The 26,334-nt window shown below is 35.5% G+C and overlaps 1 protein-coding gene across 2 annotated transcripts in view; it reads right to left on the bottom strand.

Annotated features, from left to right (window-relative positions):
• Window positions 1-3,510: 3,510 nt before the first annotated feature.
• The window catches only part of SLC30A9 (solute carrier family 30 member 9), an 84,964-nt gene continuing 62,140 nt past the window's right edge, over window positions 3,511-26,334 (bottom strand). For both annotated transcript variants that reach the window (XM_080797779.1, XM_080797780.1), the window contains exons 12-18: window positions 24,971-25,010; window positions 23,846-23,917; window positions 23,302-23,409; window positions 20,315-20,480; window positions 16,376-16,505; window positions 14,034-14,147; window positions 3,511-5,940 (exon numbers count right to left, since the gene is read on the bottom strand). In XM_080797779.1, coding sequence (XP_080653905.1) covers window positions 5,896-5,940; window positions 14,034-14,147; window positions 16,376-16,505; window positions 20,315-20,480; window positions 23,302-23,409; window positions 23,846-23,917; window positions 24,971-25,010 — 675 coding nt within the window. In that variant the 3' untranslated portion in view covers window positions 3,511-5,895. The remainder of the gene's footprint in view (window positions 5,941-14,033; window positions 14,148-16,375; window positions 16,506-20,314; window positions 20,481-23,301; window positions 23,410-23,845; window positions 23,918-24,970; window positions 25,011-26,334) is intronic.

The following is a 26,334-nucleotide window of genomic DNA, read 5'->3' as shown; positions in this document are numbered from 1 at the left end:
TAGACGATTTTCCCCAAATGTAGGCTAATGTAAGTGTCCTGAGCATGTTCAAGGTAGGTTAGGCTAAACTGTGACATTTGGTAGGGTAGGTATATTTTAAATGTATTTTCAACTTACGATTATTTCAACTTACAATGGGTTTATGGGGACATATCACTGTAGGTTAAGGAAGATCTATATTTTGTTATACACTATAAAGATACTCTCAAATACTAAACAGATTAGATAGAATGACTTTATCATATTAGCACTGTCCAAAAAGAACTGTGAAATGGAAATGTTCTGTATCTACACTGTATAACATGGTAGCCACCGGCCACATGTTAGCTACTGAACACACGAAAATGTGGCTAATGCAACCGGAGAACTGATTTTTCAATTTTACATATTTACAAAATAGTCCCATGTCACAAGTGGCTACCATACAGTAAAGGGACAGCACTATACTGTTCCATCCTCTTGATGTAACAATTTTCAGTGAACACAAAACTCTGGAATCGGATGTGTACTTCTTATAAGAAGATTCCTTATTGTGTAAGTATTTTCCCATCTGTGTAGAACAGAGGAAATATATATACTATGAACTTGCATGTGGGTGTGCATACATACACTGAATTATCTGTAAGGATACATCGTAAGCTTTCTCTGGGAGAAAGTTTTCTCTGGGAGAAGATGGGTAACTAGGGTCACAGTTAGAAGAGACAATATTCCTGATGTATCTGTTTGAACATAAAAATGTTTAATTTTAGATCACATAAAGTTTCATCTATTCAAATGTAACTTTAGGGCATTCTATAATTTTTTGACTAATGCTAACCTCCACACCTTTCCCTAAATATTTTTCCTGCATGGTTCAAATCAATGACTGACAGTTGAACGAAATAATGCCTTCTGGGTAATGTCTCTAAGGTGGTAAGTAATACTTGAAAATAAAACTTCGAAGTGACAGCCAATTCCTCAGTTTCTATAAAGCGTCAATGTCCCACCCCAAGCCCACCTCAGCAGCCCTGTTTCAAGCAGTCTAAATTAGATGTGGCTTGGTGTTCTGACTACTGAATATTAACTCACTGGCTTATTTCACAATAAAAATGATTATTTTGTTTCCACTTCCACTTCTTGGGCTCTCGTGCTCAGCAGAGTGACTTGGGAGAGCCAACTTTATTTGCATTCAAATTTGGACTCTGCCCTCTATCAGCCGCATATCCTCAGACTTTATAGATCTACTGTATCTCAGTTCCCTCATCTGCAAAAAAAGTAAATCATCTCTATTCCACTGGCTCTTTGTAAGGATTAAATGGGTTAATATACATAAAAGGGTACCTGACATAAAAAACTCAAATTATCCTGTTGATAGCTATCATAATACCAACAGCTATGTTTTAAGTCTGTTTTAAAGCCTCTACAAGCCCATAAAGATACAGATACAATTCTGTATTTTGCTATGTAAATTTTAAATAACTGTACTTCTAATTTTTTTTTAAGATTCTATTTATTTATTTGACACAGAGAGTGAGTAAGAGGAGGAGCACCAGAGGGAAAGGGAGAAGCAGACTCCCCACTAAGCAGGGAGCATGATGCTAGGCTCAATCCCAGGACCCTGAAAATATGACCGGAGCTGAAGACAAACGCTTAACCAACTGAGCCACCCAGGCACCCCTGTGCTTCTATTTTCAATAAATTTTTATTTAGGGGAGGGAACTATGTGCTCTCAAAATACCAAATTACTTTCAGTAATTACTTTGGTTTAGTTTCTTATAAAAAGGAAAGTACAGTCGGAATTCCTATATTAGGATCAGTAGAGAATTCATCATGGGCCCCAGTGCAGGCTGGCTCTAGGTTGCAGCTTTTAGTGTTGTTTTGTTGTTGTTGTTGTTTTCCTCTAAATATGCTACATAGACACATCTCAGAAGAAATAACCTAATTAACATGTTTAAATAATCTAGTTTAGTCAAAATGCAATAATATATACCAATAAAGGATATAACATTTGGGGTTTGTGCTTTTACCAAACTTATGATATCTTAATGGTATGTTTATAACAGTTCTCTTCCTAATGGTATGTTGTTAACGGTTCTCTTTATCCTGAAAACTGGTTATAAAATGATTGAGCTGATATATTTTGATATTGTAAAACCAGGAAACTTACAAACAAGCATACTCAACGAATAATAAATTCTGTTCAAAATTACAGGCCTTTTTAAGGTAAAATGTATCAATTTAGTTTACAGTTTAGTTCTTATTAGTACATGAGGTAAAGGAGGATTTAAGTGGATGAAACATTTATCAGGAAGAAAAAAAAAACCAAACCCAAACTAGTAAGTGAACTGCTCTTGCTTACATCTGACATTTATTAAGGAAAAAGCATCCTGAGGGACCAGGGTCGTCTTAATCTGCCAGCAAAATCAAAGAGATGAAATACAGTATAATAGAAATAAAAATTTTCTCTTCCATAAAACCAAAGTCTAGAGATGCTACTAAACTTAATGCAAATATAAATGCTGCCAGACCAATCTTCTACATAAATGCCTTCCAAATTTCCATTTCAGACACAGGGATGAGGGATTTCGGGGAGACAATCTTTGAATCAACATTTTACCTTCAATTCTTTGCTTCACTGACTTCTGACAGTTTAGCAAATTGGGGGTCATCACATTTAAAAGAAATGCCAAAGCTTGACAAATGCAATCTAAGATGGTATAAATTCTAAATACCTGTGTAATTTTCTGTAGTTTCTAGCATTCTACCCCAAAAAGTTATCAGATTTAAAACTTAAGTCATTTCTTTAGATGGCGTAATTTTAGCAAAAAGCATTCTCCAAATTATGGGACAATTAAGGTAACACTAAAATCATATACCCAAAATTCAAGTCTTATTTTGAATTATGAAAAATGTATATTTTTTCTTATTTTGAATTATGAAAAATAACCCACTTTGTTATTCTGGGTTATTTGGTGTGTGGGTAGGATGTATGTATGCAGAGATTAACTTTGTTTTTGAAAAAAATCTGAAAAATTTCCAGTCTAATCCTATCTCAGTTTCTTTAGTACATGTTCAGGATTCTCCCTCATTGGAATTGGATATTATTGGCCACCAAGATGGTCAACTTAAAAATAGGTGTCCATCCCTCATTCTCCCAACTGCCATAGTCTTAAAAATGTGCCACCTTACACAGTTTGGGGCCTACTACTTACAGCTGATTGGAGATCCATTCTCAGCTGGGACTAAAAACAGCGTATGTGTTCACTTTTGAGCTCCTGAGGTCAGCAAATAGGAGTCATGGTCCCCTGACTGCTCTTCTCACTCTCCAACATTACTTTCACAAGTACTTTATCACGGAAGCTATTACCCTTGAAAAGATCAACATTTATATGCTTACATGTTCAAATGCTATGTATGCATCATCAGGTCAAGACTTAAAGTAGAATCATTAATTTAGAAAAACACAAAACCAAGAAACCTGAACAGATATTCCCTTATTTTGAAAAAAAGAGGCCCAAATTCTCTGGTTTTAAAATTCAAATTGGACTCTAATTTAAAAGGAGAAAAAAAAAAAACAAAACAAAACAGAGCAGTGATAGCATACATTTTCACAGAAATACTCAAATTCTTAGATAATGCCATACATCTTTATGTCAAATTTTGTTAAACTTTACAATATTAGTACAGAACAGAAATGGAAAGAAAAGACAGAAACGTAAGCCTTCTATTATTATTTAAGAACTGGCATGACCTCAATCAAAATCAGATTAGAAAACTCAATGCAATATCAGGAATTGGTTTCTTTTAGGGAATCCTTAAAAAATCTACCATTAGAATAACTTGTGCACACCAACTTTAACATTTTTTTTTCTAAATGAGTTAATTACTCTCATGTAGCTATGTGAAGTTTTTCAGAGTAATTTTACTGGGAGGAAATTGCATATAATTTGGTACCTTTCCATATGGCAGTAACATGGGACAAATGACAAGAGGGAACTAGACATTAGAAGTACAGAGTGAAGTATAGTAGGTCAAAAATAGTTTAAAAAAAAAAAAAGAAGGGTAAAGAATTTGAAATCGTAAGAGAATCAAATTGTGTGTGTTACATGTATATATGTATGTACATAATAATTTTGTATCTTCAAAAATAAAACTGGAATGTTATTTCACTTAAAATGTATAACATGCAAAATGTTCTGTAATGGTAAAAAAAAAAAGTACACTGATATAAATTTTCATAATTTTCCAATAAATGACATTCCTGGATCAAAAAACTACCATTACAACCCCTTTAATCAAATGTTTATTTTTTGTTTCCAGGATTACAATTTGCTGTGATTCATAAACCTCAATCTAAGTAGGTTTTTAGATACTGACCTCATACAGTTAGGTCCTTGGGTCAAACACTCACTTATCCAGCAAAAGAATTCACCTAGCCACCACTCTTGCTGGACAATTCTCTCTGCTACCTGAACAATTTAAAGTGCATACGAGTTGGGTTTTTTTGTTGTTGTTTTGCCTTTTTTTTTTTTTTTTAAGATTTTATTTATTTGACAGAGAGAGAGATCACAAGTAGGCAGAGAAGCGGGGCGGGGTGGGGGGGGGAAGCAGGCCCCCTGCTGAGCAGAGAGCCCGATGTGGGGCTTGATCCCAGGACCCTGGATCATGACCTGAGCTGAAAGCAGAGGCTTAACCCACTGAGCCACCCAGGCGCCCCAAGTAATTTTGATGAATGGAGACACAGCTATAGTTTTGCACTAAATTTCCATTACTGAGTTGTATGCTTTTTCACCATGATACCTGATGATCACTAGAAAGCTACTTAATTACATAATGTTTTAGCCATATATTATGTTAAATGCCCATTTATAACTGCAAGAAACTCACATTACAGACACACTACTGACTATGACATTATACAAAATCATGGCCACAAGTTTCTGCATAAGAAGAGCTTTACTTCTCTTTCTCTTAAAGCAAGAAATACCCCACGGTTCAGATTCACATGAGTAGTGCCTTTTTAAATAAATTAAAAATAAAATGCTGTCCTGTCTGTAAAATTATAAATATTTCTAGTCCATTTTACAGAATGTTAAAATGCTTATAAATGCATTACCTCCTAGTAAATACACATTATGGCACCGAAGCCAGTGAAAAAAATGAAAACAAACAAACAAAAACAGCCATCAAACTGGCCTATGGAAACATCTAGGGTTATTTTGGATCTCCTACACTGGAAAAATTAAACTAAAGAAAGAAAAAAGGCTAAGGAGAGATAGAAATTTTACAAAATGGCAACTACTATAACCTAAAAGAGTGGACTGACATGTCTTCTTTCAATTCAGTAACTAACCCATTTCTGGAATGAACATTTGTGGATAACTCGGTTAGGAAAGTGTTCCTCTTAGTGCTCAGGGCAGAATTATGTAGAAATAATTCCCACATTCTATAAGAAAAAAACAAAAAAACAGAGTGACTGTTTAAAAACCAAGATTTAGCCAGGATGTTCAAGACTGATGGGTTTTGATGGAGTGAAATCTTCAGTGGTCATAAAATTAAAAATTATAATCCTATGGATGTTGCTTATTTTTACCAATGTGAAGAAAGGAAACATGACTGCAAGGTACAATACACCCTGATGGGGTAAAATGAAAAATTATGAACAATTTAAATAACTAAAATGTTCTCTACTGAAACATAAAAACAAGATTTCCAAATTGATTCAACTTGTAATATGTCTCTTAGAAATATGAAGTAGTATTAGTTCTGTAGACTGCTGAACTGCCCTTCACATTAAGTATTTCCTCCATCTTAAAAAAACAGCTTCTGAGTGGCATGGACTCCTTTGGTGTGGGAGAGCAGGCTCGCCAAACTTGTTTCCAAGGCTTTCTTACAAGGTGATTCATTCCATCAAATCTATAATATCTCCAAATCCACATGTCGCACTTCAGGATTTCGTTTCTGGAAGGAAAATCACCACCACATTATTCATAACAAAACAGAATTTTGCTTCCCTTTATTCCTTTAGATCACTAAAGCCACTGAAACCATATGGTCAAACAATTTCATGGTAGTATGTTAGCAAGATAAAAATCAATAAAGGAATATTACACACTATGAACAATATGGTAAACAGCCCTACCTCCCTGAGTTTGTTCATATGTTCATTAATACAATAATGGATTAAAAATCTCATATGTGCCAAACATTGCAAAACTTCCGCAATATACTCATTTGGGGTAAAAAGAAAAATCACTGGAAGACAATAATAATAATAATAATCAGAAGAAATAATCAGAAAGAAAATAAAATATTCATTTATTCTATATATGTTAGCAATAAGCCATATAGTTTTGGACCATGCACTGTGCTAGAAAGTGGAGCTATGATCATTAAATAAGCATGTTCCTGACCTTGAGAGACTCAGTTTAGCCAGGGAGCCAAGTATATCAATAACCATCTACGAGTTAGCGCATTATTATTAACAATAGTGACAGTTAACACTGAGGGGCAGTTACTCTTGTTTGGCCAAGTACTGTGCTAAGGAAGGGGCTTCACATGCATGTGTGTGTTCTAAAGCCCTCTACTAACTCAATCGTTTCCATTTTCCATGTGGGAAAACAGAAGTCTGAAGAAATTAACTAGCCTGCCCAAACTTAAGGAGCTGGAAGTGAGTGACGAAGCTAGGATAGATTCCAGACTCCAAGCTCCTAACTATTACAATGTACTATAATGCTAACTCTGGGAACAAAAATGTCAGGTCTATTACTTTAACTCGTGAGGTCCAGCAAGACTTCACTAAGGATATAATATCTAAACAAGGCTTGAAAGTAGTGAGTTTTCCAGAGAGATGATGAAGAGGACCAGACAGAAGAAAGAGGATGAGCAAAGTCAGGGAGCCCGAGAAGTATGCACTGGCAGCTGGTACAGTTAGCCACAGAAGTTGCAGCGAGGGGCGCCTGGGTGGCTCAGTGGGTTAAGGCCTCTCTGTCTTTGGCTCAGGTCATGATCTCAGGGTCCTGGGATCGAGCCCCGCATCGGGCTCTCTGCTCAACAGGGAGCCTGCCTCCCCCCCCCACCCCCCGCTTGCCTCTCTGCCTACTTGTGATCTCTGTCTGTCAAATAAATAAATAAAATCTTAAAAAAAAAAAAAAAAGAAGAAGTGCAGAGAGGGTAGGATCAGTAAGGAGGCGGGAAAGGCACGCAGAAACCAAGTTGTGAAAAATCTTAAATGCTAGCTTAAGGACTTCGATTCACTAACAACAGAAAACATCCGCATTACGGGCCTACTCTGTGCCAGGCACTAAAGTACGTAACAATGAACAGGAAACAAATGGTACTTGTCTTCGATGAACGCTTGTCTGGTGAGGAAATGCAGGTAGGTAAGCAGGCAATTTTAACAGACTGCTACTTGAAGAGCAGGACAGAAAAAATAAAGAGCAAGGTAAAGGTCTTGGGATTTTACGAGTACAAAAAGGAAGGACACCTAACTCAATCTGTGGGGTCCTTAATCAGTCAGGATTAATAATTCCTAACTTAAAAAAAAATAATATCCTAGGAACATTTGCATATTCCCTGTATTAAAGGAATTTAAGTACAAAGACAAAAATTTGATGTAATACTGGAATTGAGCTCCAGTTAGAGCATTCTATTGAGTGTGCACTGAGATTTTTCTTATAACTAGTTTTGTTCAACTATACTTGAGGGTTCCTTCCTCTTCGATCTTAATGCAAGAATGGCCAGGGCGCCCCCAGACATAGGTGTACTCTTTTGTCCTCAATGCTCTCTTTACCTTAAACTATTCGCTCTATCTAGAATTCCCTAAACTCAATAAAGAACGAAAAAGATTTCCTCAAACAGAAATGAAACTCAATTTTATTTTCCCTTCCCAGTCCTCCCTAACCCATCCCAATATGACTTGAAAAAGTTTAGCTATTAATGGAAAATTTGAAAATATTCTATCTAAAAAGACACTATGTAACAAATGTGTACCAATAAAAATTTAATCTCAAGAAAAAGTAAAAAGCTGACGTCTGTTTTAAGATCAAGTTTTTAGAGAGAAAACTAACAAATTCCTAAAATTTAATGTGTCAAATACAAAGAAGAAACACACAATATATTTGCTGAATGAATGAAAAAAATAGAATATTTTTAAATTTTAATATTTAGTGACTAATAAAAGATCATGTGCATAGCAGAAACTGAATACATTTTGTTAAATAGAAATGAAAGCAATAAGTGGTGTTCAACTTACAATTTTCATTCATTTTTTCAATACTTAAATTTTTAAAAATATTTATTTATTTATTTGAGAGAGAGAGAGCATAAGCAGGAGGGGCAGAAGGAGAAGGAGAGAGAATCTCTCCGTCTCACATCAAAGCCTGATGTGAGGCTCGATCCCACAACCCTGAGATCATGATCTAAGCCACCAAGAGTCAGATGCGCAATGGACTGTGCTACACAGGCGTCCCTCAACAAATATTTATTGATTTATTATGTCCTAACCAGTATCCAACTTGAACATTTTACATACCACAAATTTATTTCAAAACTCACTATGGAGAGATGAAAACCATATTGTGTAATTTATTTTGCAATGCTGCAGACTCAAGAAAACGCTATAAGAGCATGCAATTCAAGAAGCAAAAGACAGACTAAAGAGCAGAACATTTAACTGGAATACTACTTATTAGGAATTTGCAAATACTATGGCATCTTCCCACTAACTTAATTCCCAACAGAATTGTTGCCTCCCAAACACAAAAAAACTTCATGGAGGGATAGAAGAAGGGTCTAACCACAGATTGACATAGAGGTAGAACAAAAAAAATTTAAATTAGCAGTTCAAAGAACCTCAAAATAAAAACAAAATATATTTCACATTTATAATATGGGACTTTATAAATTAGCTTCTATTATTTTTCATGTTTCTATATAGAACTATCCAAGCTATAGATTTTATGCCAAAAATACCATCAATTCTAATAATGAGATCAATGGCATTACGCAAAAGAGATGGCCATACTGCTAAAGTTTATCACTGAGGGTGATTTTCCAAAATAATTGAATAATTATTAAATTTAAACCTAGAAGGCAACCAAGCTTTGATACTAAAAAGAAGGAAATATGCCGAAGTTTTAGTTTTCAAAAAAAATCAGCTCTTTTTCCTAACAAGAAACAAGAATTAAATTCATGCACTCTGTTGGTTTGGTGCCTCAACTATGAAGAACTTTCCTTTAAGATAAATTAGGGAGACCTGGGTGGCTTAGTTAGTTAAGCATGTGCCTTTAGCTCAGGTCATGATCCCAAGGTGCTGGGATCAAGCCCCCACATCAGGCTCCCTGCTCAGTGGAGAGCCTGCTTTTCCCTCTATGCTTCTCCCCACTGCTCACGCTCTCTCTCTCTTGCCGTCTCTCTCACTCTCTGACAAAGAAATAAATAATATCTTTTTATTTTTACTTATTTATTTATTTGACAGACAGAGATCACAAGTAGGCAGAGAGGCAGGCAGAGAGAGGGGGGGAGGCAGGCTCCCTGCTGAGCAGAAAGCCCAATGCCAGGCTCAATCCCAAGACCCTGGGATCATGACCTGAGCCAAAGCCAGAGGCTTTAACCCACTGAGCCACCCAGGTGCCCCAAACAATATCTTTTTAAAAAAAGATAAATTATACCTTATTACCTTAGTCAGAGAGGTTTTCAACTTGAAGATATAAGTTAATTTGTTTTCTGGTTTGAGAGACTTATATTTCAAAAACACGTACGGATTAGTTTAGTCTCTTAAAGATTTAATAGCTTCTAATTAGAGCACACAGTTAGCTAGACAAAAATAATAAATTCACCTGATTGTGATAAAAGTAAATATAAGAATGACCAATTTGTTAACTCAAACCTGGTTTCTGACTTATTGTTCCTATTAAAGAGTAAAGATAAAATAAAGATTTAGTCTAAAAGTCCATTATTTTATCCATGCCAGGGAAATAAAAACAAACAGAATGGAAAAGCAAAGATTATTTATTCTCATGTCACCCTGCACAAAAATAATCACCTGGCATTATATTTAGAAAAGTGATTTTTCAAAGTGTGGCCCAAAGATCCTGAAACCTTTTCTTTCTTTTATAGATATTTGTTTGTTTGTTTGATTTATTGAGAGTGTGTGCGCACACTTGAGAATGTGCATGAGCAGGAGGAAGGGCAGACGGAGAGGGAGAAGGCATCTCAGGCAGACTCCATGCTGAGTGCAGAGCCTGGATGCTGACTGGGACACGGAGCTCAATCTCACCACCCTGAGCAGAAATCAAGAGTTGGTCGCTTAACCAACTGAGCCACCGAGGCGCCCCTGAAACTTTTCAAGGGGGATTCCAAGGTCAAAACTATTTTCATAATAACCACTGATGTTATTTGCCTTTACTATGCTGGTATTTCCTCTGATGACATATCAAAGCAATGGCAGATAAATCTGATGGCATCTTCGCACAATTCAAGGCAATTGGCACCAAACCAGACAGATAGTCACTGTGCTTCTTTATTGTTAGACACGTAATTAAAAAAAAAAAAAAGCCAGTTTCACTTTAGAATGCCCTTCATGATCAGGGTGCCCGGGTGGCTCAGTTGGTTAAGCATCTGACTCTTGATTTTGGCTCCGGTCATGATCTCAGGGTCCTGGGACTGAGCTCCCAGTCGGGCTCTGCACTCAGCACAGAGTCTGCTTGGGATTCTTTCTCCCTCTCTCCCTCTGCCCCTTCCCTCACTCACATTCTCTTTCTCTCTAAAATAAATAATATCTAAAAAACAAAATGTCCTTAATGAAAAAGTAAATAAAATGTCCTTCATGAAGTAGTAAAAACATTGGTTTATTAAACCTCAATCCTTGAGTATACTTTTTAAAATAGTCTGTGAAGCATCGCCTGGATGGCCCAGTTGGTTGAGCCACCAACTTGGTTTCAGCTTGGGTGGTGAGGCTCAGGTGGTGACTCTGGGGTTGGGGGATCCGCCTTTGGTGGGCCCTGCATTCAGCACAGTCTGCTTGAGATTCTTTCCCTCTCCCTCCCCTTCTGCTCCTCCCCACACTTGCACTCACTCATGCACTCTTGTTTTCAAACAAATAAATGCAATCTTTAAAAAATAAATAAGATATTCTGTGACAAAATGGAAAGTGTTTCCAAAGCCCCTCTGCTTCCGAAGTCTCACAAGGAAAAGAGCCTCTGTGATTACTTGAATTATGGGTTGAGTGAGATGCTTTTGGGTTATGGGTTGCTTATGGGTTGAGTGAGATGCTAAACACCATTTAGGGGCTCCTGGGTGATTCAGTTCGTGGAGCATGTAACTCCTGATTTCAGGGTTTAAGAGTTCAAGCCCCACACCGAACATGGAGCCTACTTTAAAAAAAAAATGGTGAGCTTATCTAAAACCCAGTTTTACTTGAAAGAAAAACTAACAAACTATGGTTATTCAAATTTGGGTATATGGCAGAGATCTTCTTTAAAAGTGAACAAAGTAAATCTGTTACTTCAAGGAAAACAGTAATATTTGTTGCTAATGGTAAAATGCAAGGTTTCTAATGAAAATCAGAATACTGAAAAACTTCTATCTTACCACTACGACCCCGACAGCTTCCCAAAACTTAGAAATGTATCATCATTTGAAAGATATGCATAAATTCAGTGAATCAGTATTTCTAACTGGCCAATTCATAACATTCCAGAATCATGCATGGGTTAAAAGATTCAAAGTACAAAGACAGACTAATGGATTTTAAAGTAATAGTGTATAGCAGATAATTAATCATACCTAGAGAGACGTCTAGCTTTGGCCCTTGGCTATGGGAGGTGATCTCTAGGCCCTTGGAATGTCCTGATTAATTTTGTCTTTATCTTTGGCCACACAGTATATGTTCTATATCCACAAGGGACTGGAGACAAAAAGTGCAGGCTTTTCCTTGGAGTGGCTAGAGATGAAAGGTTGACCAGCCAAGCAGTCAACAATGGAGCCCCAATAAAATCTCTGGACACCAAGGCTCAGTTAAGCTTCCCTGGTTGACAATACTCTGTGCAAACTGTCACACATCATTGTCAGAAAATAACACTGTCCATGACACCGTGGGGAGAGGACAACTGAAACTCTGTGTTTAGAATGCTGTCTTATGTATCTCTTCCCTTGGCTAGTTTTAATCTGTGTCCTTTCACTGTAACAAATCATAACCATGAGTCGAAAGGCATTCAGTGGGGGCGTCTGGGTGGTGCAGTGAGTTAAGCACTCCATTCTTGTTTCAGTTCAGGTCATGACCTGAGGGTGTTGAGATCAAGCCTTGAGTTGGGCTCCCCACTCAGTGTAGAGTCTGCTTGGGATTCTCTCTCCCTCTCCTGGCCATGTTCCCTCTCCTTCTCTCAAATAAATAATCTTTAAAAAAAAAATAAATAAAAGCGTTCAGTGAGTTTTGTGTCCTTTTCATGAATTATCAAACCTGAGGGTGATATGAGGAACCCCTTGAAATTTGCAACTGCTGTCAGAAATTAGGGTAATCTTGTGGACTGTACCCCCTAACTTCACAAACTGTACATGAAAACTTCTCTGATACAGTTTCAGATTCCACATTGCAACTAAGCTTCAAGAGGCTAAGAGTTGTCAGGTATTGGTATCATATCCAAAAAGAATATCACAATTATCTGAAAACACGTTAAGAATACTTTTAAAGATTCTTCCCTTTTCCCTGTTCTTCTTATTCTTCAACCAAAACAATATATGTCAACAGAATGAATACAGAAGCAGATATGGGGAATCTAGCTGTCTTAGATTTTTTTTTTTAAATGTGAAACAATACCACTCTTACTATTTTTTTCATTTTGGAAAATATAGTTACTTTTCATTAAAATGTTATTTATATTAGCATGTAATAGTTTATTATAGTTTTTTTTTTTTTAAGATTTTATTTATTTATTTGACAGAGATCACAAGTAGGCAGAGAGAGAGGAGGAAGCAGGCTTCCTCCCGATGTGGGGCTGGATCCCAGGACCCTGGGATTATGACCTGAGCCAAAGGCAGAGGCTTTAACCCACTAAGCCACCCAGGCGCCCCAGTTTATTATGGCTTTTTAAATGAATATTTTTAGAGCTCTCAATTTTAATTTATGACTTAATAAATATCAATAAATATTAATTCAAATCAATAAAAGCTCTTTGGGTCCTGAACAATTTTTAAGAATATAAAGAATCTTAAAGATGAAAATATTTGAGAACTGCTCATCTACAAACTTGGAAATCATGTTGTGAACTATAATATTAACATAAACACAATCATATTATTTGAAGTGCTTCTATTACTCTGGTAACTAGAGTCTAAAAGAAAAAATAGTAAGTAGTGACAGAAATGCTGCCCTTCAATTTTTGTTATTTGCCTTCAGTGTTTAACGAAACTGAAGAATGGTCAACAGCAGCTGAAGAAAATGCACTGCCTTCAACAAGCTATGTATGTTAAAGATCATTTATAAGTTTTCTTTTTTCCAATAACTTGAACTCAAGAGTCAATAAATGACAATTTGAGAATACTGAGATTTTTAAAGATAGTCTTATCAGGTAATATTTGAGTAAAAAACCAAAAGGTTGTAATGATCTCCAACTGAACAGAAGCAAAAAGAAAATATAAAATAATGACAGATGGAGTAAAAGGAAGATTGTGGATGTTCAAGGTCACATTCTGTTTTTTCAAACTTTTGAAGAGAATCTAGTTTCCATTTCACCTTTCTCTAGAAACTTTCAAAATGCTTTTTATTTCAGAACAAACACAAAACCTTTAGCTACTTTAGAAACTAAGCAGGCACTATCGAATAGTGGTTGAAAGTACAGAATTTGGAACTGACCAACAAATGCCCAATTTCCTACTTCCTTGAGTAAATTACCCAACTTCCTTGAACCCAGTGATTCTTCTTGTTCACAACCACCAGTCACAAACCATGAGGTTACTGAGGAAAGTACACATATGATACAATCAGCACAGTGTTCTGACACAGAGTAAGTACTTAAGAAAGAGTCAGCATTGTGATTATTATGATTACATCTTACTTTTAGTTCTTTCTCAAGTCTATCTACTTCAGCTCCTAAAGTATCAATAATGTTTTCTCCGTGTTTAAGCATAAAGGTCTCTAGTTCTTCAGGAGTCTTCACTTCTTGAATTTCCTATAAAGAAAACAACAGGAAAACAAAATAACTTTTTAAAAAATCATTATTAGTACACCGATGACTTCTTTAAAAAATTATAACAAACACCATTAAACTTAACAAAAAACTTACACGCTGAAGGTGATGAACCACCTAGTTCCAAAAAAATTTAATTCAACAAAAAATTAAGTATAATACTTCACAAAGATAACATTACAAAATTAGTGGGAAAAGAACAGACTATTCTTCAATAAACAGTGCAAGGGCAATTCTTTTTCTATAGAAAAAAAGATTAAACCTCTACCTCAGATCATTAAACAAAAAAATAATTCTAAGCGAATTCGAAAACTAAGGGTAGAAAACAAACCACAAAACATTTAGAAGAAAAAAGAATATTTTTATGATACTGGAATAAGGAAGTATTTCTCAAGCAAGACAATTAAAAGCCTAAAGAAAAAGATTATAAATTGGACATAAAGTTAAAAAACACACTACACCTTCTGCCCAATAACAAAGTGAAATGGTTAATCACACAGTAAAAGATATTTGCATTTCAAAACCGAGGAAGGATCAGTGTCCAGCATATTAAAAATAAAATGTTTATTAATTTGTCAGAATAAGAAATTAACTAAAAAAACAAGCAGTAGAGGAAATCCCAATGGTCAATAAATTTAAATGTTTACTAACCTCACTGTTACTACGGGGGGGACAGAAATTATAATTAAATATAAATCATCAGTTTCACATCTATCATAATGATAAAAATTTAAAACTGTCAATATAATACCATCTAGCAAGAATGTGAAGCAATAGAAACTTTGATGTAATGATGTTGGAAATTAAATTGACACAATTTGGAGCACAATCTGCCAATATCTAGGGAAGATAAAGGTAAGTTTGTTTTGTTTTGTTTTTAAGTAAGCACACCCAGCATGGAGCCCAACATGAGATGAAGACCCGAGCCAAAATCAAGAGCAGACATTTAACCAACTGAGCTGCCCAGATGCGCCAAGTCTAGCCCAACTATTTTAAATCTAGCTGTACAGTACCCCAAAGAAATTCTTACCCGTCTGAATAAGAAAACATAAGAGAATGCCATTGTGGACATAAATATGCATCAAATGGAGACTGGATAGATAAATAAATTGCACTATATTCACAGAATATTATATAGTTATTAAAATAAATGAACTAGAAGTGTGTGTGTGTGTGTGTGTGTGTGTGTATACATATATATATTAATATGGAGGAATTTCAAAACCATGCTGAGTTGTGTGTTTTTTTTTTAAGATTTAGTTATTTGACACAGAGAGATACAATGAGCGAGGGAACACAAGCAGGGGGAGTGGGAGGGAGAAGGAGGCTTCCTGACCAGCAGGGAGCCAGACGCAGGGCTTGATTCCAGGACACTGGGGATCATGACCTGAGTCAAAGGCAGAGGCTTAAAGACTGAGCCACCCAGGCACCCCTCAAAACCATGCTGTTAAGCAAACTACAGAGGAAATCAGATGGTATGATACCATTTATATCAATTTTGAAATATTCAAAATGTTACTATATACTTATAGTGCTAAGAAAAAATCTGTTGAAAAGTATAAAAACTGAATGGAAATGACTACTAAATTCAAGACAATTTTTAGTTTTAGGGATGGAGGAAAAAGAATGGGATCTAGAAGGAGAAAACAAGGTCTTCACCTGTTTTTGTAACAATTCATTTCTTTTTTAAGATCCTAGGCAAATACAGTAGAGTAAAATGTTAAGATTTGATAAAGGCAAGTGGTAATATATAATGAACTTTGCACTGTTCATTATATTATCCTCTCAATTCTCCTTTAAATTTAATTCTTAATACAAAAGCATGGGTTGTAGAATGTAGAGCTCTACATTCACATCTGACTTCATATTATGGCTCTGCAATTTTAGACAAGTTACTTAATCCTTCTGTGTCTTAATTTGCCTACATATAAAACTGAGTATTATTTCTTTACCTCACAGAGTTGTTGAGAGTATACTAGAGAACACAAATGAAGTGCCTAGCCCATGACAAGCACTTGAATAGTTCTTTGCTCTGCTGCTGTCTCCTCCGACCCACTCTAGAGCAAAGAAAATGGCTGTCAGATTTTGGAACCCTAAGAAGTTGAAAGCGGAAGTAACTTTAAGACCTGTAAAAGTTTTATTTTATTTACTTAAAAAGTAATTTTTCTAACCTTTGACTATACAAGAAAACAATAAATACATAAACTTACCTGTAGCATTTGGTCAAAATCTTGTTTTTCCAAATACGATCTTGTAACAACTCGTCCATCAAAATCTACTTCTGCCTTAAATCTTACTTTCCCTAATCCCAGATCTGTGGCTTTAACATCATGAATTGCCCTGCAATGAATAACAATGCATACAAATTTATATATGCACACATAAACATTTTAATGGCACAAAGTACAGAATTCTTTTTTTTTCCCATCAGGGATAAAAATGGACCAAGATGGCTTTCAGAGTATTCACCATTAAGTGCCATCTATAAATTCCCAAACGTCCATTTAGCTATTTTTGCGTAATGCCATACAAAGATGCAAACTTAAAAAATATTATTCTATGGCCTGTATTTACATGAATTACATAGTTTGTGGATTAAAAAAATCAACTCTAAATTGCTTTTCTACAATGTTGTAATTTTGTCTCATAACTCCTTTTCTTAAAAGCTTCTTTAGAAGTCTTCATACAATTGCAAAGTACTCTATTAGAATGAGGTTAATAATGACTACCTAATTGGATCTGATATGGGGAATAATGAGCCAACACATACACACAATGTTTAATATGGTAGCAACTACATGGCAGGCATTTAATGAATGGAATTCAGGGAAGTAGATAAATTTACCTTACAGATTATAAAACAGTCCTAGAGGGGCCTAAGCGACTTGCCTAAGGTAATTTAGCTAGTTAACAGCAGAGGCAGGACTCACCTCCAGATCTTCAGACACCCAAACACGGTGCTCCATTACACTACTCTGCCTCCCAGAAATGTTCTAGTGTTGTAACTACTTTTCATCCCTTCTGCCCTAGCCCTTAGTAATGAATCTTCCTTAGAAAACTGTTGAGAAATTCTTTTCTTTCTATGATAACCACTATTAACATCTTTTCTTTATGGGATATATAAAATAACAAAAACTCTGAATCCTGAGGTTATAGAAAGCTATAGGAAAATGTGCCTAAATGAGACTCCAAATACTCAAAACATTTGACCCTAATTTCTGAGTGATCCTGAGCAAATCAGTAAATAGTGAGTCTAAAATTCTTTAGACAGAAATAAAAAAGCATATTTATCAATGATTAAAGTACAAATGATTTAATACTTATAAAGTTATATATACCCAATGAATCAAAACTTGTCCAGATAGGCAAGAAGCTATATAATTTTTTCATTTTTAAAAAGCATATCTACCTCAATCCTAACAAAATATTACAAATTTCATTGGCTAATACAGTGTAAAGTAATGCTCAGAGGGAAATTCATAACTGTAAAAGTCTATATATTTTTTTAAGATTTTATTTATTTATTTGACAGAGAGAGAGATCACAAGTAGGCAGAGAGGCAGGCAGAGAGAGGTAGAAGCAGGCTCCCTGCTGAGCAGAGAGCCCGATGCGGGGCTCGATCCCAGGACCCTGAGACCATGACCTGACCTAAAGGCAGAGGCTTAACCCACAGAACCACCCAGGTACCCCTAAAACCTATATTTTTAAAAAGAAGATAGATATCAAATGATAAACTTAAAACTATCATCTTAAGAGATTGGAAAACAGAGCAAACAAAATAAAGCAAGCAGAAGAAAGGAAATAATGCAGATTAGAGCAGAAATTCATGAAATAGAGAAAACAACAGAAAATAAAATTAAAAGCTGGTTTTCTGGAAAGGTCAACAAAATTGACAAGCCTTTAGCTAGACTGGCCAAGAAAAAAAGGAAGACCCAAATTACTAGAGTCAAAAATGAAAGAGAAGGGGTGCCTGGGTGGCTCAGTGGGTTAAGCCTCTGCCTTCAGCTCAGGTCGTGATCTCAGGGACCAGGAATCGAGCCCCGTGTTGGACTCTCTGCTCAGTGGGGAGCCTGCTTCCTCCTCCTCTCTCTGCCTGCCTCTCTGCGTACTTGTGATCTCTGTCAAATAAATGAATAAAATCTTTAAAATAAAAAAATGAAAGAGGAGACATTACTACCAACCCTAAAGAAATAAAAAGCTTACAAAGGAAAATTATGAATGGTTGTATGCCAAAAATTAGATAATTTAGAACTAATGCACAAATTCCTAGAAAGACACTAACTACTGAAACTGACTTGAGAAGAAAACAGACAATTTGATCAGACCTGTAACAAGTAAACAGGTAGAATAAGTAATAAAAAAACTACCCACATAGAAGAGCCCATGCCCAGATGGTATCACTGGTGACTTGTACTAAACTTTAAAAGAAGAAATAATACCAACTCTGCATAAACTTTTCTAAAAAAAAAAATTAGAGGAGAGAACACTTCCAAACTCATTCTCTAATGTCAGTATTACCTTGATACCAAAATCAAAGATATTATAAGGAAAAGGATATTAACATGGATTAATCAAGTACTAAGCCTAATACTAATTCTAAGAATACTCAACTTCTAATCTAATCTAGCAAGGTAACTACTTTTCCAGATTAAAAATATAGGGCTTAGAGGGGCGCCTGGGTGGCTCAGTGGGTTAAAGCCTCTGCCTTCGGCTCAGGTCATGATCTCAGAGTCCTGGGATCGAGCCCCGCATCGGGGTCTCCGCTCCGCAGGGAGCCTGCCTCCTCCTCTCTCTCTGCCTGCCTCTCTGCCTAGTTGTGATTTCTCTCTGTCAAATAAATAAAATATTAAAAAAAAATAAAAAAAAATATAGGGCTTAGAATATAAATCTAATATTATTTTACTCATTTGTTTTACTGATTCGGATATACAGGTCATTCTTCAAAGATTTAAAGACTCTGGTTTTAAGGGGTGCCTGGGTGGCTCAAGTCTGTTAAGTGTCCAACTCTTGATTTTGGCTCAAGTCATGATCTCATGGTTGTGGGATCAAGCCCCGTGTCTGGGCTCTATGCTCAGAGGGGAGTCTGCTTGAGATTCTGTCTCTCTGTCCCTCCCCAATTTGTGTTTTCTCTCTCTCAGATAAACAATCTTAAAAAAAAAAAAAAATCTGGTTATAACACAGAAGAAAAATACATTCTTTTAAAGTTTAACACATATGTAGCTAGTAGAAAATTGGGATTTTAAAGGTTTATTCCCTCCATGTCACTCTGAAATTTGAATTTCCTATAAAGTACTAATTAGGGGGCGCCTGGGTGGCTCAGTGGGTTAAAGCCTCTGCCTTCGGCTCGGGTCATGATCCCAGGGTCCTGGGATCGAGCCCCGCATCGGGCTCTCTGCTCAGCGGGGAGCCTGCTTCCTCCTCTCTCTCTCTGCTTGCCTCTCTGCCTGCTTGTGATCTCTATATGTCAAATAAATAAAAAAAAAAAAAAAAAAAAAAAAAAGTACTAATTAGAACTCTGATTCTGATTATCTCCTAAGTCTTCAGTTCTTCATTTTTTTTTTTTACCCCCAACGTGGGGCTTGAACTTATGACTCTGAGATCAAGAGCTGCATACTCTACTGACTAAGCCAGCCAGATGCTCCTTCAGTTCTTCATTTTTACATCATTTCAAAGATAAAGATTCTAAGGAAAAACTTGTAAAATGAGCTAAAACAAAATGTCTATTTTCAAAAGGAGTATAACTTATATTCAATTTGGTAACCACCTCCCCGTTGAATAAAAATCTTCTTAAATTTAATATAGCAATTTGTAATTATAATACAAATATAAGGCAAAGTAAATACGAAGGTTCCATGTCAGTGGTTCTACATTAAGGAGACAATCGCTTGCAAATTTCTGTTCCCGCTACATCATCTAACTGTTCCTTATTTTAAAAGTTAAAGATATACAGAATTTAAAAGAAAACAAGGAGTTTCCTAAATGTTTTCACTTATTTTCTTTTAAGGTTACAAGTCTGAAAAGTCATAGATTAAAAAGTTCTATCTAAAAGTTAGGGAGCCACAAACTCTTCCGGAAGTATTTAAAAACCAAGCATTTCTATTTTTTAGTATGTTTTGGAAACCTTAGCAGCATCACTGGAATAAGCTGACCTTACTGATGGGTCGTTCTCCAGGAGTTCAGTAAGCCGTTGTACTTGTTCTGGCTGGATGGATCGCCCTAAGAGCGCTTCCGTGTTGGTGTAGATGAGGAATGCTGAGACCATGCCTAATAACGTGCCCACACCCAAAGAACCTAGGCTGTCATACAGAGGATTACCTAAATAAAGCACAGGAGAAGTCAGTAAATTCACATTTTCTATTGTTTCAATCAGTTTTAGTCGGTAAAGAACCAGAATTAGTAAAACAAAGGACATGAGATACATTCCTAATTCCTTTAATGACTTTCTCTTAATAAGTTTACTATACTACAAAATGGAGATGCTACAATACGCTTCACAATACACAGGAGTATTATGTGGTTTAATTATTGAAGATCTAATTCTTGCATGTGGTCATTACATGAGTGAGGGTTCAGAGCATTTTAGAGACATCATATACATACTACTAATATAAGAAAATCCATTTCTTTTTAACGTATCAGTAGCACTTTTCCTGTCCCACGTTGACAACACTATGAGATCAACAGCTGAAAAAAATGACCACTTTTTGTCTCTTATTCTTCTCAAGGGTCTGTGAGAGAATGAAGCCATACAAAAAATGATACGGATCTCTCTTTTCATTTAACCAAGGATGATACATAGCTAGTAGCATTCCAGATACAAAGGGGAGAAGTTAATTCATTGCATGCTACAGGCACCTTAGAGCAGTGGTTCTCAAAGTATAGCTCTTTACTAGTAGCAGCGGCAGCATCGCTTGAGAACTTGCTAAAAATGAAGTTCTTAGGCCCCACCTAAGACATTCTGAATCAGAAAGTCCAGAGTTGGGACCAACATTCTTTGTCTTCCCAAGCCCTCCAGGTGATTCTGAACTTTGCCTTACGTTGTTAGGTCTTAATTCTCTCCCAGAACCAATGAGAAGAGTTGATTTATTATCTATGAATGTGCGGGTTAGTATTTACAAAACAGACATCCATAAATATATTTTAAACTTTTATAATAAATTTTACATACAAGGCTTTTATAATTAAGTCTTTTTATTCCAAAGATCAAATGTCAGTACTAAATTTAACTAAATTTAGCTCTCCTAATGCTTGATAAATGCCTAAAAAAAGAAGTCAATTTACATACTAGTTTTACTAACACTTAGTCAGAATATAACACTGAAAAAGTAAAATGACTAATCTGTGCTAAGGTATTAAAAATGATCCATTTGACTAGAGGGTGTTATGCTGAGCGAAATAAGTCAATCAGAGAAAGACAATCATCATATGATCTCCCAGATATCAGGAATTTGAGAGGCAACACTGGGGGTTTGGGGGGTAGGGAAGGAAAAAAGGAAACAAGATGGGATCTGGAGGGAGACAAACCATAAGAGACTCTTAATCTCACCAAACAAACTGAGGGTTGCCGAAGGGAGGAAGGGAGGGAGAGGGTTGTTGGGTTATGGACATTGGAGAGGGTATGTGCTATGGTGAGTGCTGTGAAGTGTGTAAACCTGGCAATTCACAGATCTGCACTCCTGGGGCTAATAATACATTATATGTTAAAAAAAATAAAAAATTAAAAAAAAATTTGTAAAATATAATCCACCAGGAGGCTTGTAATTACAGAGTTCAAAATCAAATACTATTCTTTAAAAATCTGAATTTCCCTAATTATTATTTAAAAAGATACATGTATAAATAATCCTGCAGAAAACAGAAATATTAGTTGGAAAATATTTATTTCTTGGCATGTTATTTAATTTAAATGAATTAATTTAACTAATTAAAATAATGTAAAACTCTCAAAACAAAAATTTATGTATGTTTGATTTGACTACTTTTATTATTATGCAAAGAAAAATAATCTATTAATAGCTGACTTATTCATCAAGTGACACTTCCCTTAAGCCTAAAATTTTGCTAGGTAATAATCTGTCTAAGAAATGTCTAAAATGGTAAGGTCAACCAGAAAAACGGTCAGAACTTTTAAAAATATTCTGGATCACAGTGAATATCAGAGAATGCTGGTTTAGTCTTGAGATGTACATTCAAAATGAGTAAGACTCATTCATATTTCAGATATTTTAAGAAACATGCAGAACTGTGGAAGCTCATCACCTACAATTACTTCAAATGTGCAAAGACAAATGGATAAGCATGGAAGAAGTTCCATTCCAAGAGAGTTCCATCCTCAGAAATGGAGTCTCTTCATATCACATGGTTCATTTATTTTAGAAAATAAAAATGAGGGACGCCTGGGTGGCTCAGTGGGTTAAGCTGCTGCCTTCAGCTCAGGTCATGATCTCAGGGTCCTGGGATCGAGTCCCGCATCGGGCTCTCTGCACAGCACGGAGCCTGCTTCCCTCTCTCCCTCTCTCTCTGCCTGCCTCTCTGTCTACTGTGATCTCTCTCTGTCAAATAAATAAATAAATAAACCTTAAAAAAAATAAAAATAAAAATGATTTCTCTGTCTTCTCACTGGCCTGTACTGAACTGTTCTACAAATTAACTAGCTACCAAAATGAGGATAAAATCAACTAGAGAGTCCGGGAAACAGGAAAGCAACAGCAGTTATTATTGGCACTAACAGTGGAAGACAAGTGAAGAAGAGCTACAACATATATTCACTTACAATTTTAGGGTTTATTAAAGTTCTCTCCCATATATTAATAAACCTTTAAGGTCACTAGGCCAAATATTATCAATACTAATTAGGCTCAGAGTAGCTGCATAATTTATTAAGGCAAAGGTTTAGTACATTAGAGAAATGCTCTAACAACAGCCTTCTTTATTTCAAACTAAGAAAATTTCTGAGAGAGAACTCTGAAGAATTTTACCATCTTATCTGTCTTATACAAATATAGGGTCAGCATGGAATTAGCATTTAACAATCTATTGGTTTAAAATTATTCAATGATATAAAAGAAAATACACACCTATTAGAGAATTACTTAAGTAGTATAAATAAATCACCTATAACTTAAGAAATATTTACCTGTTATAGAAGTAAGGCCCATACACGTAGCTGCTATTGTCACTCCCAAGACCGCTGCAGTATCCTCCAGTAATATAACATTTGTACTAGGATCACGACTTTCCATTACTTAATCATTGGGGTAGAGACAAGAAAAGAAACTTTCAGAAATCCTAATTTGATACTATCATGTAACATTTTAATAAGTATCTATCTAAAATTAAGATATAAATTAAGATAAAAAAATGTATGAGATCCTGATTTGAAAAACCCTGTTCAATGTAAACATAATTTATTGGTTTAAATGTTGCCAGTAATTGAAATTTAAAGTCAAATTACTTTTTCTGGTTATAAAAAGATATATAGAAAAACTGTAGTTCACTTCAGTTAAAATCCAAATATAAAGTATTCATGTTCGTATCACATTACATTTCTCTTTTTAAAAGAGATGATATATAATGTAAGAGCCACACAGAGAAGACATCAAGATGAAAAAGCAATATTACTGGGCAATTTTAGAAAATAAAGGAGATGAAGTAAGGCACCTGGCTTCTAACATACATACCGTATTTATAAAATGACATTCCTTTGGCCCGAGCACTCCTACGAAGTTCATTTACAGCAACAAGAAGTGTTGCTGAAAGAAAAGCATTCATATCAGCAAGGAAAAAACTGCATGCCTCCAAATTTTAAAGACGGCATCTCAAAATAAATAGGTACAACACTTATAACGCCAGGGTTGTCAATAAAGGAAAGTTCTATATTAACTAGTCATTATCAAGACTCCAATTATCGTCAAAACAAAAGGAATCCCATATTTCTAAACCATAATAATTTAAATATCATTACCACCACCTTAATGACCTTAATTTATTGGACAGCACTAGTGGGCAGGCACCACACTAAACACACTTTTGATCCTTCCAACCTTTTGAGACAGTGGTGTTATCCCCATTTTATAGACTGTCAAAGATTAAGGGAACACAGCACCGGAAATGACAATGTATGGGAAGTAAGCACACTATGAATACAGCAGTGAATCAGGCAGTTTCCTACATGATGTAGTACTTCTCTGTCATAAAACTTGGTACAGCTGAAACCTGCAGAAACCTGGAAATATTTTGTTGCAAAGAGTCAGCTTTCCATGATTAACACTACTAAAACCTTCTCAAGGTTTTTTTTTTTTTTTAATTAATTAATTAATTTATTTATTTATTTGTGAGAGAGCCAGAGTGAGCAAGAAAGAGAAATAGAATACAAGCCAGGGGACAGGCAGAGGGAGAAAGAGAAGCAGACTCCCCACGGAGCAGGGAGCCCAATGCAGGGCTCAATCCCAGGACCCCAAGATCATGACCTGAGCCGAAGGCAACTGCTTAACTGACTGAGCCACTCAGGTGCCCCATTAAAACGCGATTTTTAAAAATTCAATATATAGGTATGTTTTTAGGCTCCATTCCAAATGTTCTGAGGGTTATGATTAAGATACTCAAGAGCAAAAATAACAGCTTTTCCCTTGCCCACATCTATTAGAGGAATAACATAGTACATTATACAAAGAATTTACTCCCTCAAAGTAGATTCCTATTTCCATAGTTTTTCTTTGATCAGTGGAATTTAGCAATTTATAAAAATGGACTGCTGAATATATATTACTAAATTAAGAATAAAGAGATACTGTAACAGTACATACCTCCTTCAGATGCTAATGATCCCGCTAAAATACAATACGCCTAGAAAATAAGTATTAAAATAAGGTGTAAGTTAATATTTCATTAGAGAATCACAATGACTCATGCATAAAGTTTATAATGTTTAAAATGAAACATAAATTTAAATCCTAGCCAGATAAGAATCATGATGGGAGACAGCTCAAATGAAGGCAAGGAAATAGATGGTATATCTTCATAAAAGGAAAAAAATAAAAGTTAAAAATCTGATGGTCATCTCATTTTTTAAGGCTTAGAAGAGTAATCTGTCCACTCTATAGAATGTTATACCATGACCTAAGTTAAATTCATAACATAAGAGATGAAAAAATTAGTATCAAAATTTTTCTGAAGTTCAAAATGAACACAAACATTTGAAATCTGGGGTATGGATACCAGGATATAGTAAGATCCATCCCTACAAACCATAAGAGACCCTTAATCTCAGGAAACAAGCTGAGGGTTGCTGGGGGGATAAGGGAGGAGGGATAGCGTGGCTGGGTTATGGACATCGGAGAAGGTATGCGCTATGGTGAGTGCTGTGAAATGTGTAAGACTAATGATTCATAGACCTGTACCCCTGAAGCAAATAATACATTATATGTTAATAAAGTGTAAATACATACATACATATATACATAAATAAACAGTCCTTCCCTCTCTGAAACTCAAAAAGAAAGATCCATACCCATAACTATGTAACTTCTGTTCTGGATTTTGTCTGGATGCCCAGGACCAATCCAGATTCAAAAAGATAGGCAGTTATAAATAGTGATCAATTTGGGATTACATCATCTTCCTCCCAGTACCAGGACATACTTGAATTAAATAAAGATTCGTAAAAAAACTTTAAACCAAAAGACAACCTAGCAACTTGAATTTTTTAAAATTTCAATGAAATTCAAACGAAACATATGTAGAATTTTCAGCATTATCTTTTTGGAACCCTGGGTTTCCCTGAAATAGAGGTTTGGAAAATTCTGAACCTCATCTAATACTCTTATAATTCTGTTAAGGAAACTGAGATGTCCTAGGGCTCTGTGATTTGCTTGAGTAAACAGAAATGATATCAGGGTAAGAACTAGAATATGGGTTTTCCAGTCTCAATTCTAGGCTATCTCTACTGAATGTTACCGCCAACCTACAATATAATTTAAACAGCTTAACTGCCCAATAATTTTTTCAATCCTTCTATCTCCTTCCTGAAAGGATTTAAGACACACTTATCACCCAATAAAGGGAAACAGCATATCCCAGCAAAAGATTCCAATACCTAATAAACATAAACTGGTCTATGGTACATTGAGTTTATTATTTATTAACTAAAAGTCATAGTCTTATGTAACCT

The sequence above is a fragment of the Martes martes genome, assembly GCF_963455335.1.
Source record: "Martes martes genome assembly, chromosome: 2".
NCBI classification, from domain to species: domain Eukaryota; kingdom Metazoa; phylum Chordata; class Mammalia; order Carnivora; family Mustelidae; genus Martes; species Martes martes.
The sequence above is the reverse complement of the archived record's forward strand: the minus strand, read 5'-3'. Positions and strand labels throughout refer to the sequence as shown.